We start from the raw sequence: 15,864 nt of genomic DNA, 5'->3' as shown, positions 1-15,864 counted from the left end.
GCAGACTCCCTCCTGAGCGGGGAGCCCAACGTAGGGCTCGATCCCAGGACCCTGAGATCATGACCTGAGCTGAAGGCAGACCTTAACCGACTGAGCGACCCACGCACATCTGGAAGAGGAATTTTTAATAACTAGACTTGTGCCACAGTGGGATGAGCTGTTCCCAGGATATAGGGGCCGATGGATGTGCTCTACCAAAGACTGGATAGACTAATATGCTCAGTTACGCAAGTTGTGCACTGTCCAAGTGTGTCTGGTCACAGCGTGAGTAGGGCCTAAAACCCAGCACGTTTCACATTCTGACGTGTGAACCCTGATGTAGAACTACCTCTTCTGGAGGAAACAATAACTTTTTCTTCCCTGGAAATATTCCCAGCTTGCCAAACCATGTGCTTGAAGGGGTACCTTTTTTTTTCAATGCAAACTAAGGTACTTATTTATGAAAGCTATTGGTTATCCCGGCTGACTGACAGAGATGTCATGGGAAAGCTATAGACAAGAGTAGATTAATACACAGGATAATACCTAGTCCAGTCAGACTAGATGACTATTAAGGCCCCATTCAATGGTGATATTCTGTGCATCTCTTCGATTCTTTTACAAGATGCCCCCTAAAAATTCTTTGCACTCTTTGCATTGACAGGTGGAGTCAATATCCCCTCACCTTGAATCTGGGATCAGTGAGTGCTTTGTAACAGAATTCTGCAGAAGTGACACTGTGCCAGTCTCTAGGCCCAGACCTTAAAAAACTGGCAGCTTCCACTTTCCAACTCTTTGGACACTCCTTCTTGGAACCGAGCCACCATGCTGTGAGGAAGCCTACAAATCACTTTGTAGAGAGACACACAGGGAGAAAACTAACACTCATCACCAAGTCTTGGAAGCGGAGCCTCCAGCCCCAGCAAAGATGAGCTGTCCCAGCCAAGCCCTGCTCAGATTGCAGAATGATGAGTAAAGTAAATGACTGCTGTTGTCTCAAGCCACTACCGTCTTAGGGTGAGTTTCTTTAGCTGCAGGAGATAGCCGGAACAGCCTGTGATACAATGTTACCAGTGCTCCAAACTCACCTTTCCACAATATGTCTCACACCAGTAGTGCCTTAAAGGACTCCAAGGGAGAACTTCCTCTAAGGAGCCCTCAATTTTTTCTTGTATGTCAGAAGCAGTGGCCTTTGTCCCTCACTTCCTCGCCCACTGCCCAATTTAGGATAAAACTCTATCATAGAAAGATGCTGAGACCCACCTTCTGCAGTGTCTGCACCCTCAGTGTTTGGATTTCTTGAGGAATCGCGAGTTTCTCTGAGCCACACACTGGACCCTTCCACAGACTCTCCTGCCTTACCCTGGAGCGGTATGGAGCCTTGGGGTGCAGGCTTCTAGAGAGGAGATAGAAGCAAAATTTGATCCAGTCAACTGTTATCTAAGGTGGCTCTTGAACATGCGATAAGCTTAAGCGGGGGCATATAAGCCAAGCCAAGAGGCAGGGAATGCAGAGGTGCCGCCCTACCCTGGGACCCTGGCTCTAGCTGCAGTCCTTCCCTCGCGGATCAAATCTGCCTACACTGACTGTGAAGGGGATGGGTTTGTCAGCAAGGCCTTCCTCAGTTCTGAGTCTTGGTAAAACGCTCCTCCTTCGATTGCCAAACCCCCCTTTATTTCGGGAAGGAAAGAGTTAAAAGACTCTTGCCCTTCGGGGCCTGGGAGGGGGCGGCCGCTGTGCGCTTTATAGTGGCAGCCTTGGGAGGGTTGGGAGGTTGGGACGCTCTTGCTGTCCCAGAGTGGAGTAGACGGGCTGGGAGTGTTTCGAGGAGAAGGGGAGGACAGACGGGAGGCGTGTTCCCCCGGAGTTTTCTTTTTCTGCGAGCCTTCGCGCGCGCGCGTACAGTCATCCCTTTGGTCTGGCGATTGCGGGCAGGAGGTGGAGAGGCTCCGTCCCACCCGGTGGCCAGAGGCGGGAGGCTCGGGAAGACCTCCCGGGAGAAGCCGTGCCCAGGAAGCTTTCTGAAGCGGAGGCAGCTGCGCCCCCCGGGCCGCCGCGGCGTCCACCACCCACCCTCGCCGGCTCCGCTTCCTCCCGCCCGGGTGCGCGCAGCTGTCTGAGCCCGCCAAGCTCCACGGTCGGTGCAACTCTTTCCTCTCAGGGAGCCGGGAGGGGGTGGGGATGGGGGGTTCGCTGCCTGGGCCCCTCGGCTGGGAGGAGAGGCGAGCCCGGCGCCTCTACGCCCGGCGCCCGCCGCTTGGCGACCCTCCGCACAGGGGTTGGCACCCACCTGCCCAAGGGCGCGTGGCGGGGCGGGCACCTCCCCGGGAAGGGCGCGCTCCGGAAACGTCTGGGGGCCGGGGGGACTGATCGAAAGCCCCCCAGCCTCCCCCGGCGGGATTCGCATTTTTAGTCAGAGGAAAACCAGCGGTTCTCCCTGGGTCTCCCCTTTTCCCCCAGCATGCGAGAACTTTGTGGAACATCACGCCCTTGTCGCTGGCTCCAACGCCTCCTTGTGAAGTTTGCCTTTTCGGACTCGCCAGCTTCTCCTCCCCGCACGCTCGGGGTATGCCAAGGGTAGCCAAGGGCACTCGGTGTGAGGGACTGATGTGTTTTGGAAAAACCCCAGGGCGGCTAGTTTGGAAACCTGCCTGCAGAGGTCTGGGCGTTTTGTTCTGTGCTCTCCTTTAAAGGGCACTTGTTGCGTTTCACGTGCAGAAAACTACGGCTGTTTCTAGATAATCAGCCTCTGTTTACACCATCCTAACAGAGTTCCCGGATAGAGTTGGCGGCGGAGGGGGTGGGGTGGGAGGCATATTACAGTCAGGCGTCGTCAGTAAGAGCAGTTGCTATTTATTACCCAGAGAGCAGAACCCACGGAAAACTAGTAGAAAGTTTCTGGTTTATTTATTTGGGTTTGTTTTGTTTTGTTTTGTTTTCTCTCCTCCTGTAGATGTTCCCCCCCTCCGACCCAGTACCCCCTCTGTGCTAAGTGTTACTTAATTGAGAAATACCTCGGCATTCATTTCAGTAAATTACCTGATTTAAATTTATGCCATTTCAGTAAGGTTGGAATTTCCAAATTACTAATTATATAGGCGACCTTTAATCCTGAGAATCCAAGATGTTAAATGCTTACAGTGTAAGCCTAAGGATTCAGTCCTCTTCCTTAATAATAGCTTTTGAACTCCACCAAATTCGAAGAATGCTGAATCTATAAACCTTGGGCTGAACCTGAGATGCTTCACTAGAGAACTAGGTCTGATTATGACTGAGGGTTCCAAGCACAGCATGGCTTAGATCCATGGAAAACGGCTACAGATCATCCTTGGAGGAACATGCATTGGAGAGGGGTTTTTTTGCTTGGTTTTGTATTTTTCACCCAATGATAATATGATACCCACATACCTTTGCCAAGTATCCCTTAGCTCTGCAGCTTAATTCATGCAGAAAGCTGATGGAGATGTCATCAGAAATGATGTGGTGGTGTCATTGTTGGAGGAGGAAGGAAAGTGGTTTTGGTGGTAGCTAGCTCACACCTTGGTAAGAACCCACAGCCTTGGCCTCTTTACCTCCTGCATAATCAGCCGATGAAGCAAACCATCATGCTGATGTTCAGACACTATAGTGGTACCTTTCCTGAGTGTCATAATCACCCATGATAGCCAGGTCAGTTCACTAAATATTCTCCTAGTGGACTCTACTGGGCAAAGAGCCACTCCATTTCCAGGAAAGGCCTTCTCTCTCTTATTTTTAAGGAAACATTACTGAAGGGTCCATTCCAACTGGGAAAGTGGGAGGCTTTAGCCATCAAATAGCACAAGGTATTGAAGGATTTCTTTTCTCCCATAGCTATGATCTAAAGAGGAGAATGATGATATGCTTTGTTCTTCGAGTCCTGGTCTCCACTGTGGAATGCAAGTAGTGGCATTTTGTGGGTCTATCAACATTCGGTCAACTATTCACTCCAAACTGTAAAAAGCAGGAAACAATGGCAAACTACTTATAATTAAGCAAAGCAAAGTGAGGCATTATACCTGTCCTGCCCCTTCTTGGCCATGAAGCCTTAACTTCTTCAAGACTCAATTTCCCAATTAAAATGGGAATATTGCCCCTGCCTACCTAGAGTTGTAAAGCTCAAGTCAGATGCATATATAATAAATTATTAATATACATACAATGTCATTATTGTTTCGGGTTCCTGGGAAAAATCTCAGGCGAAAGCAAAAGTATATGGTATTTGCACCTTGTACTTACTTCAGACCTTCTATACAAACTGAATAAATCTTATTTCATCTACATACTGTCTAAACATAAGCTCTATTGATTTCCCAAGACAACTGTCAAAATTCCTAGAAGTGGTTAATACCAACCATAAATAGACCAAGAAAAAGGACACAATTTAAAAAAAAATTAAATTATGACTTGGACATATAAACCATAGACACATGCCACTGCATTAATGAGCTTATGGGTCTTCATTTAAAGAATCATTAAAAACTCATGGGGAAGAAAATGTACAAAAAATTTAAATGGGAGGGGCCATTTTTTATTTACCTTTGATTACTGTGTTACCACCAACCCCCTCATTTTCCCCAACATCTTTAAGGATTAAAGTAGAAACCTAGACTTTCTGAGCAGGAAGGACCACTTGCTCTCTGCAAGTCGATTAAGCATAAACCACAAATGATCTTTTGAAAACATGTAATCGTCCTCGTGAGCCTATTGCTTCATCAAAACTCTGGAGACTCCGTTGAAACATTTTAGCGCTAAGAAGGCAAGAGAATGAGAGATACTGTGGTCTAGTGGCTAAGAGCTCAGGCTCAGAGTCACACTAACCTGCCTTACAGTCAACATTTCCACTACCCCGTGGACCTGACAAGCTACTTGCCCTTACTGAGCCTCTGGTTCCCTCTGTTTATAACGGAACTGTGTATCGCCTTCACAAGAGCACGGTATGCATTAGATGGCACGATGCATGTCAAGTGCTCGGTGCAGTGGGCCTTTTAAATGTAGCTACATGGGATGTTTAAAAGCGAGCATGGGACAGATGTCCCTTGGAAAGCCAAATACTGTGGCTGGCCTGAGAAAGCCACTACTCCCAGTTTCACTCATTGGCAAATATTGTAATAATAATTTCTGAGGAATGGAAAAGAAAAAAAGTTCCTGTCAGAAAGGTGGATTGTACCCATTATTCATCAAGATTTTCAATAAAATAAGTATTTTGTCTTTATCAGTTATGTAATTTTTAATTGAAACGAAGATTGTTAAATGTATCGATGGTGTTCACCAGATTTCAAAAGAGCATTTTATAACACTTTAAATGGCTACCTGTGCTGTATTTTATTCCCACATCCATTATTTACCATGTGCAAAACAAAACCCATTTTGGAATATTGAATTACAGAATTGGGTGATTCTTAGAATTAATACCGTGTGAGTTCTACTTGGCAAATAATGCCTTTTCTCTTCCATTAATAAATAAAATTTTGTATCTCAACTCGAAGATTTTTGTAATTCAGGTTCTTATCAGCCTACGTGTAATGGAGAGAAAAAAGTAATTTTTCATCTACTAAAGAAAAGACCGGCATATCCTCATCCATATTATAATCTAGATATAAGGATAGCTATGGATGGAGATGAGAGAGGAAAAGAGGAGGAGGCAGAGAGGCATAGAGAGACAGAGACAGAGACAGAGACAGAGATAAAGAATTTGCCATAATGGAGCTTTGGTCTTCTCTTTTGTTTTTTCCTGCCATGGGATAACCTGACACAGATGATCTTATCCAATTACCAAATATACACTACTTTTTACTTGAAGTAATAAATGATCATTGACTACAATTTAATTGGCAGCTGGATTTTGTAACCAAAATTATTTTTCCTCCTTTCTTTTCCAGGTGAAAAAAAAAAAAAAAAGTGAGGGTATAAAGGCAACACAATAAGAGACACTTCCTCAAATTTGCATCGCGATGGAAACCTTTTGCCTCAAGGTGGCGTTTTGGGTAGCACTGGTTGGATGTGTAATCAGTGATCATCCTGAGAGCTACAACACAAACGTAAGCACTCCAGTGGATGACTTCACCGTTTTTCATGGGACGGAACTCAACTTCCTGGTTACCACTCATCGACCCACTAATTTAGCCCTACCTAGCAATGGTTCAATGCACAAGTATTGCCCGCAGCAGACTAAGATTACTTCAGCTTTCAAATACATTAACACTGTGATATCTTGTACTATTTTCATCGTGGGAATGGTGGGGAATGCAACTCTGCTCAGGATCATTTACCAGAACAAGTGTATGAGGAATGGCCCCAACGCGCTGATAGCCAGCCTTGCCCTTGGAGACCTTATCTATGTGGTCATTGATCTCCCTATCAATGTGTTTAAGGTAGGAAGTAACCACAAATATATTTGCAGATTTGAACATATGCTCTGATTCCACAGTAAGAGAGTTGCTGCCGACCTTTGGAATTTTAGTCTACGTTTTTACTAAGAGTGATTTCTGCAGCCTTAGAACTCGGTGGCATTTAAAAATTTTATTATTTGTTAAATGTTGCACGTATTTGCTAACTTCATTGTTAACAAAATCGTATTTCTGGGATGACTATTCAAAGTCATGGTCTTTAGCGAAGCAGATTCTCATGCCAGCCCTGAGCTTGCTGAGTGGATGGGCAATGGTGGGAAGCAACTGGATTTTTCTGAGATTCAGTTTGCAGGGTGAGATCTATTGAGCCCAGAGAGTACTTAAAATAAGTATCTCTTCAGTTTCTCTTACCTTTTTAAGGTGCTGCCGTTCAGCAGCCAGATATCCACAGTAGGTCTTGAAATGAAAAGTATCCATTTTATTTTGACTGTCTGGATTGATGATGGAAGGGCATGCTGGCTTCCCTCACTGATCTGGGTGGCGTAGAGTCAGTGGGGTCCACGGGATGGCGGGCCAGTGCTAACCTTGTTGAACACTGTCACTAAAGCTGTTTAAATTAGGCATCAGTTTACTGTCACCTCCTTCGTTTCTTTGGTTTATGGAGTTTTCAGACCCACTGTGTCCCCACCCCTGAGCAAAGCAATCAGGATCCCAGGACAAGTAAGACAAAGTTGGTGCCTCAGCCCCGAGGAAGATAACTAACCCACTGTCACTGTGATCACCTCACTTCAGGGGCCGGTTAGTACTGAAACAAACTAAAGCCAAAAAGAATTAGATATTTCGTACTTGGTCTAGCGGTTGTGAGGGGAAATTGCTGCAAGAATCCAAATGACCTAAAACTCAAGTGAAATCACGTGGTCTATGCCAGATGTTATGGAATGTCTTTATTCCAACTAAGCCCAGGAGAAGTGCTTTTTCCTCAGCCTTTATTTTTTTCTTCTATGTAATTACCCATAAAAAACAAAGCTATTCTGAGCAATAATATTCTGCAATATGACTTTAAATGGCAAATTTTTGTTTGAGACATGATAAATTTTAAGTGAGGCACTCGGTTTCCAATAGATACACTTAAGCGGTGGCAAAATTATACTCGCCTCCCAGGAAAAGCAGCGGTACAATGAAGTGCTAACAGTAATGTTGAAAACATTGATCACAATCTTGAATGTTACAAGTAAGAACCATTTCAGAATTACTCCAATATACTCTTTGCAACACTGGGGAAATTAGACAACAAATGATTTAAAAAATATATACCATCTCTTTTCACAGAATAGCATGAAAACATATGTTTTCTATTTGAACTTAAAATGGGATTTTAGAACTGAACTATGATGCAAAACTTAAAATGTGCAATTAACTTAAAATGTTTAGCACATGCTACAGAACTTTAATTTTTTTAAAAGGTTATTGATTTTCTCTTTATGAAATATTATGTGTAAACACTTGACTTTCTCATGACATCTTTCTTTAATAATAGATGTAAAATGTTTATATGACTCTTATTCAAAATTTTACTCCAGTAGTTACGTTGTAGAGTATTAAACATTGATCATTCATACTTACACACTAGCTAACCAACCCATCAGGGCTCGGGAGAATAATTATCTCCAAATTAATTATTCCCATTTGACCATTTGCAAAGAAGCTTTTTGGAAAATCAATATCTGCAACTGCTGGGAAGGAGACTTGTTTATGTCTTTGAGGTACTACCTGCCAATCACCAGACTAAACGTCATTTCCATTCCATAGCAACATTTGAAGTCAGATCATCTGGAATATCTCCAATTGGTGAAAATTCAAATAAAACTTTGTTTTACATTCATATAACAATGGATAATAATTTACATGTCCTCATTTGACCATACGATTCTTCCCTCTTGGGAATCCAAGACTTTATATACCTTATTATAGTTCTAAATAATGTGGACAGTTTAACATGTTTTCACATCACAGGAGTACATTTGTGTAATTTCTGTTTTTTCTAAAACTCATGTAATGAGTCATTTAACCAACATTCATTTTAGAAAGTAAACCTTTTGGGTTAAATAATATGTATACGGTTTAGTTACTTTGATCTTCTTCCAGAGGAAAAGAAGAAAACGTTTGAGTAAGCTAAAAAGCCTCACAATACTTAGGGGTTATTTCTCCTTCATTCTGTCAGCCCTGTCCTCTAGGTTAGGAGACCATAAGATGTTGCAGTTTCCCCGATTTCTGCCCAGGAGAGTCAAGAGAAATCCCTCCAAACGATGTGAGCTCCCAGCCCTCATGCCTTTTGTCCAAAGCTGCCTCCTGCTGTAAGAGTCTGATGCTTTGGAGTCTCACGTATCAGACCTGTGGACTCCTCTGACCATGGCAAGCTGCCCTGCGTTGTGGGGCAAAGTAGCAGTTGTCCATCTCACTTTACCATTTTGTTTAGTACTGAGTGGCTCTTGATGGTCTGTGAGCATGGAAGAGGGGGCTCATTCTACACCTGATTTCCAGAAGTTTCCTAATTGATCTCTCTATCTTCAGAGGTTCTTTCCTCCAGCCTCTACTGGTCTTCACTTCTACTTACTGAGCGTTGCTTTAATAAAAAATACCCAGGAGCTCCCACGTTTAGTAGTTAAGATCCTCCTTCCTCTGACCATATTTCACCTACTTCTTACCAGCTCCCAGCATGCATACACAGCTCTGGTCAAAATGCCATCACTACCCCTAAATCAATGACATTCTCAGAGAGGCTAGACCTCGTCACTGAGTGGCTGCTTCTGAAGCATTTACAGATCCTACATTGAAAAAAATGAGTCTGGAGTTACATATGCCGCAGAGAGAAGAAATACGCCAAAAAAGTGGAGCAAGACTCCTCTGGCCCTGGCTTATACTCGCGCACACAGACAAGCTACCTGGTGATAAAATCAGACGGTCTGAGACAATAAAAGCATAAGGAACCAAAGAAAGCAAATAAATGCCAATTTCCTTCTTGGTTTTTGAGCACACAAGGGCCTTGCAAATGGCAGTGTCGAAGAAAAGTTATTACTAAGTTTATCAAAGGATTACTCTAACTTTAAATTATGCAAAAAGCAGAATATCAATAATTACAAAGAAGACTGACAAAAACAGGAGAGAAGAAGGAAAGGGAGTTACAGACCCTTTCAAATATCCACCCTTGTAAACTAAACTGATGATGAATTTGAATTGTCAAGAAATTACATTATCTGGGGCGCCTGGGTGGCTCAGTTGGTTAAGCGACTGCCTTCAGCTCAGGTCATGATCCCAGGATCCTGGGATCGAGCCCCACATTGGGCTCCCTGCTCCTCGGGAAGCCTGCCGCTCCCCCTGCTTGTGCTCTCTCTCTCTGTGTCAAACAAATAAGTAAAAACTTAAAAAAAAAAAAAAAAGATTACATTATCTGATACATGAATTTTCAAGAAATGCACAAATTTAGCCAGTAAATTAATCTGTATATAAATTGTTTACATTCATTACAATGGCAAAACAAGTAAAACATTGTATCTGTGTTCAGGGTCACAAATAACCTCCCAACTACTAAATGCCAATATAGGTTGGAAGTACAGAATCTAATGATTGTACTTTTTACTGATTCCATGAGATTATGTTAACACCCTGGAGTGTTGTCTATAGGGAGGTGGGTTATAATTTTGAGTAGAGTGGAAACCCTACAAGTGATGTGTGTGCACGGGTAAGCCAAAGTTGGGCATCACGTGCTTTCAGGATAGCAGCTCACCCATACATGCACACAGATGTGCCCATAAACCACTGTATCTCAGCCCATTCAGTAGAAACAGGAATGTGGGGTAATACGTGTATGACAGGAGTAGATCTGAGGGGATTAGAATGGTGGCCAAGGGAAGAGGAAAGAAGTTGAGTCCAACAGCATAGCGTAGAAATCCCTAGCATGGTCGCAGGGAGTAGAAACCAGTGCTCTCGTAGATCAGACTGTAGGTGAATAATGTCCCCATTCAGCATGGGGGATAAAAGCGGATTTGTGAGAACAAGCTAACCAGCCAGTGACAGAATCCCATAACTGATTGTCGGTTACTAATTTGGTCCACTCTAAACATCCACCTCTTACTGAGGACAACAACGAAAAATAAACAAATACAATTTCTGTTTGAAATTATCAGGAATATTTTGCAATGGAAAATCGAGACTCAATATGTTGCTCTGGCAGAGGATCTGAGCAATGTGGAAATCAGAGACATTCGCTTGGAGTCAGTTATCTCCGTATTCACACAGCCTTTGACATCTTGTGCAACTGGAATCCATCCTGTTGTTGGGGCAGCCATACAAAAGTTGTTTGCTGACACATCAAATCATCAAGGCAACTTCTGCCTCAAAGTTAAATTGCCACAACTTATAGATTGTGTGTCTCAAACGTGATAGTTGTTCCGTAAGTGCTTTTCGGTATGATTTGATTTGATTAGGGTCTTTACTGTTAAAATTCACGTCTAATCAGATCTCTCCGAGATCCTCACGGTAAAATATTGGCGGTGATGATGATGACGATGATAATTTGTTGGAGGGCCTCTCCATTTATGTACATAGGATATTACCTGTGGTCTCTACATCCTAGTCCCCCAAGTTGATCAAATTGCCCACGAAATTATTGCAGATGTGATAATGGTGGTGTTTCCTTTTTACTCATCTTCAAGCAAATAAAAACAGATCTTTCTCATGTACTGCAGTAATAGTGCTATAATCATAAAATTAGGAATAAAAACTGTATTCCCTGAATTTTTCTAAAGAAAAGTGTGTCCCTTGACCAACATCTCTGCCCCTTGTTGGTGCATTGCATCCCAGCTAAATGTTTCCTATGGGGTAGTTCTGACCCTGCCTTCCCTCCTGGCGACCCCTGGGCACACGTTCCTCTACCTCCATTTACTCCGGCTAACCTGGCCTGTCTGAGAATACCCAGATGGTCTTTCTACTTGGCATATTTTTCCCTCATGCCTCCTCCAGCTTATTCCACTGGATTCTTCAGATCTCAGCTTAAACGTTTATCTCTCTGTCTGGCAAGTATCTATGACTTAAACGGGGTTATTGCCTTTTTCATGGGCTCCCATGACACCCTCTATTAGCTCCAAAATAACATTTAACATATACTCGATTATTGTATTTACCAGTTGACTTCCCAGTCTGCCCCACTAGACTGCAAGTTCCTTGAGGCCAGCTACCATCATTCTCATGTATACAGTGTATCTCCTGCAACCAGCGTGGTCCCCAACTTAAAAAATATTTGATGAGTAAAATAAGAAAATGTACTCTATTTGCTTCTGTAAGGATGTTTTTCCTCCCACACAATTCCAGATCTAAAAGCTGGCGTTCTTTTTGAATTTGTTGAATTTCTACTTTTCTCCTGCAAACCAGGAACGTCTCAGGGTCCATAAATCCGCGAGATGCGTATGCCAAGCAGAGCAGGACATAACAACAGGATCATCTTCCCCCTTTGCCTTTGCTGGGCATTGTGTCATGTACCTTCCTCTGCTCTCTACAGACAACTGAAGAGTCTTTTTTCAAGTGTCTGTGCGATATGCATTCTTGCAGCATACTTGGAACTGGGACTGGGATTGGGATTGAAATATTAAACCTACACGTGATCTGGGATATCAAAAGGAACATTCATGTTATTAAAGATTGTATTTGCTCTTTAGAGAACAGGAAATAGGTTGAGTTTCTGGCATTGCTAAGACACATGTGCATGCAAAAGTTCATTATGCTAACTAGCTGATTTCAGAGTATCTGTACACATAAAATGACAGAGTGATAAATTTATTACCCAATTGGCTGTTCGTTACAAGGAAGTTGCTGTCTGGAAAGGCTTCAGAAACCTCTCCAACTCTACCTCTTGTTCTGACTTTTCGTTTCCTGTGTCTGGGAACCTCACTGCTTTCTCTCATGGTCATGTTAAGTAATTATTCTCATGTGAGGTTACTCTGCTAACCCTTGGCATTTGGCTCAGAGCACAGTTATCCCTACTTCGGGGGGATGGGGGATGGACACCGTCCATAACTGCAAGATTGTTCCCATGGCTGAGGAGGGAGAGATGGTTTCAGTCCTGCTCTCATTAGGAAGGTGTCGAGATGTAAAAGGCATCATGGCTGATGATATTCCTCCATCAAACACTTCAGCAACTAGAAGAGGCTGCTGTGCTCTAAATTTAACATAAAATAGGGATGCATAAAGGCTTTACTTTTGAGAAAACAGTTTTCACAAGATACACTGTGTGTGTGTGTGTGTGTGTGTGTAAATGTGCTCCTTCGAGTACTCGGATCAATAAAAGCAAATGTTCGGGCTATTTCGTTCCAAAATATTTCTATGGTGTCTTCATCTCACAAGTTGCTAGGATATGAGTGTTATTTCTTTATTATCATACAGGTCCATGCAGTTGGTAGAAAGAGTATGCGCACTAAAATGAAAGAGGATAGGGAATCAACTTTACTGTCTCTGAAGTTGATTCTAAGACTAGAGTGATTAAATAAGGACTGTTCTAAGAAATTCTGTCAAAGTAAATTTGATATACTGCCAGAAATTTTACAACTGCTTTCTGGAGCTACCATACTCTCCTGGGAGTTAGAATAACTGCTTTCTATAGCTACAATTTTATTTTTAACTAGGTCTAGTTTTTCTTGGAAAAACTTTCCTACATTACAAAGTTAATGGTTGAAAGTGAATTCAATAAGAGGACTAAATGTAAGTATCATTCATATTAACTTTTGGTAGCCTTATTTTTAAACTTGAACATCAAAAATTTTACAAAACCACGTGCTCTGAAATGCTTACTAAGATTTGGAGTCCCCAGTGTTCCTGGACTCAGGACACAAAGATCAAGTGTGCCCTCCGGAAGATTTAATACTATTTTTAGATGGGCAAATAGAGGTTGCTTTTAGAGTTTATGCATCTCTATGAGTTTCATTGACAGTTTGCCACCTTAACTTTTAAAACAAATTGCTTAGAAAAGAGCATCAGTAATGGAAACCAGTCAAATCATGCTTCTCATAACACTAATCCTAAACATGGATCCCAAACATAGGATCCCTATTCTTTTAAATCAAGTTTTATACTAGAAGATAACAGGGATGGCAATGGATTGGCCATTTGGTTACTCAGTGACATCAGATCTTTCTAAATATTCTTCCTTTATTCATTCAATAGATATTTATTGAGCTCCAACTATATACCAGTCATTGGGGAAATAGCAATGAAGAAAAACACTCATCCTTGCCCTCATGGAGCTTACATTCTAGTAGAAGAACAAGACAATAAGCATGTGAAATAAGTAAATACATAGCATATGAGATAACTGCTAAAGAGAAAAGTAAAATGAGAAGGAGGAATAGAAAGAAGGGGGAGAAGATACTAATTTTAGAGTGGGTGGCTAAAGAATGCCTCAATACAAGGTGACAGTTGAATAAAAACCTAAAATATAAAAGAAGCAAACCATGCCACTCTCTAAGGTAAAAGCATTCCAGCCGGAGGAAAGAGTGAATGCAAAGTCCTGGAGGCAGGAATGTGCGTGGAGGTGTAAAGGACCAGCAAGGAGGCCATAGTGGTGAGTGGAAGGGAGAGTGTAGTAACATGAGGTCTCAGGGACAGATGCATAAGGTATGTGATGGGGGAAGCAGATAACATAGGGCCTAATAATAGAATAACCATATATTTTAGCATCCAAACCAGGATAGTTTGAGAGTGAAAGCAGATACTGTCAATAATTGCATCTGGGCAATAGGCATAAATTCAGATTGTCCTAAAAATACCAGGAAACATGGTCACCCTACCTGTACATCTTTATAAAGCCCTTAGCCTTTTCCTCTGAGTGAGATGGAAAGCTTTTTTTTTTTTTTTAAAGATTTTATTTATTCATTTGAGAGAGAGAGACAGAGAGAGAGAGAGCACAAGTAGGCAGAGTGGCAGGCAGAGTGGCAGGCAGAGGGAGAGGGAGAAGCAGGCTCCCCACTGAGCAGGGAGCCCGATGCGGGGCTTGATCCCAAGACCCTGAGATCATGACCTGAGCTGAAGGCAGGCACTTCACCGACTGAGCCACCCAGTAGCCCCGAGATGGAAAGCTTTAGAAGCCTAAGAGCAGATGGTGACATGATTTCGTTTATATCTTAAGAGCATTCTCGCTTCTAGGTTGAGAAGCACTTCCTGAATCAATGAAGGAAAAATACACAATCTTAAAATACGTTATGTATACCAATGCATAACATGAGAGTAGCATTACCTGCGGCTTAACTAGCGTTTGCTTTGTGCCAGGCTAACTCATTTGATCCCCACAACAAGCCTGTGATTCACTACTGTGGCCTGAAAATGAAGAAACCAAGATGCAGTGTTTAACGAATGTTCTCAGGGTTACACAGCTAGCAGGTGGTAGAGCCAGGATTAGGATCCAGTCTCATCCCAGAGACCATGCTGTCTCTGAGCAGCCATCCTGCTTCTCTCCCACATATCTCATAAGGCAAACTTTATAGTCATCCAAATGCCATCCCTTGTACAGAAATATAATTTCAAAGACTGTCTTCAAAAATAAAGTCAGACCTTTTTCTCTCCTCCATTGAACCCAACAGCTTCTTTAGTTGCTTATTTAAGACAGAAGTAACACATCATAAAGGAAAATGTGTGCGATTCAGAGATTGCTCTCCAGAATAGCATCTATGTTGTGAATCTTGCAGATTGCACTGGTACATCTGGTAAACAGATTTTTGTATTCCATACTCACTGTCATGTTGGTGAGGTCAACCGACAGAAAGGAACCGGAAAGTAAAATAATAAACTGAAAAGAAAGGTTGAGTTCTTGATGAACTGCTTGTCTAGAAACACGCGTCTGCTTATCTGCTCAGAGGGACACATTTTGCCAAATAGATGTCTCACCCAGTTCTTGCTGGGAAGGCTGGGCAATTTTTCTGTGAACATGAGACAGAAAATGAGTGTCTATGGCTAGTCCATAGTTTTATGTGGGGTGGAAACATCAGATTTTATTGATGAAACTAAATGCTGCATTCCTAGACTTTCCTTTCTAGGTTTCGCAAATGCACAAGAATTAAAAGGGGAGTGTGAAACACAATGGATGACATTTGGGAATAAGTCTCAACTGATATTTAAAAAAGTCAGAAATCTTCAATTTAAAAAAAAATTTTCATAAGAACTCTATGTTTTGTGAAGTGATTCTATTGACTAAAACTATTTAGGGGCACCTGGGTAGCTCAGTCAGTTAAGCATCCAACTCTTGATTTCAGCTCAGGTCATGATCTCAGGGTCGTGAGATGGAGCCCCGCATTGGGCTCCACGCTGGACATGGAACCTGCTTCAGATTCTTTCTCTCCCTCTCCCTCTGTCCCTCGCCACTGCTCTCTCACTCTCTCTCTAAGAAAAAAAAAAGGAAGGAAGGAAGGAAAGAAAGAAAGAAAAAGAAAGAAAGAAAGAAAGAAAGAAAGAAAGAAAGAAAGAAAGAAAGAAAGAA

General features: G+C 42.5%; 1 protein-coding gene across 1 annotated transcript in view; it reads left to right on the top strand.

The window, feature by feature from the left end:
- Positions 1–5,884: 5,884 nt before the first annotated feature.
- Positions 5,885–15,864, top strand: part of EDNRA (endothelin receptor type A) — a 54,699-nt gene continuing 44,719 nt past the window's right edge. The window contains exon 1 of the mRNA XM_035022947.1: positions 5,885–6,371. Within this exon, the coding sequence (XP_034878838.1) occupies positions 5,952–6,371 (420 nt within the window). The 5' untranslated portion in view covers positions 5,885–5,951. The remainder of the gene's footprint in view (positions 6,372–15,864) is intronic.

Source organism: Mirounga leonina, unplaced genomic scaffold (assembly GCF_011800145.1).
Source record: "Mirounga leonina isolate KUSES-001 unplaced genomic scaffold, KU_Mleo_1.0 Mir_176, whole genome shotgun sequence".
Taxonomy (NCBI): domain Eukaryota; kingdom Metazoa; phylum Chordata; class Mammalia; order Carnivora; family Phocidae; genus Mirounga; species Mirounga leonina.
The sequence above is the reverse complement of the archived record's forward strand: the minus strand, read 5'-3'. Positions and strand labels throughout refer to the sequence as shown.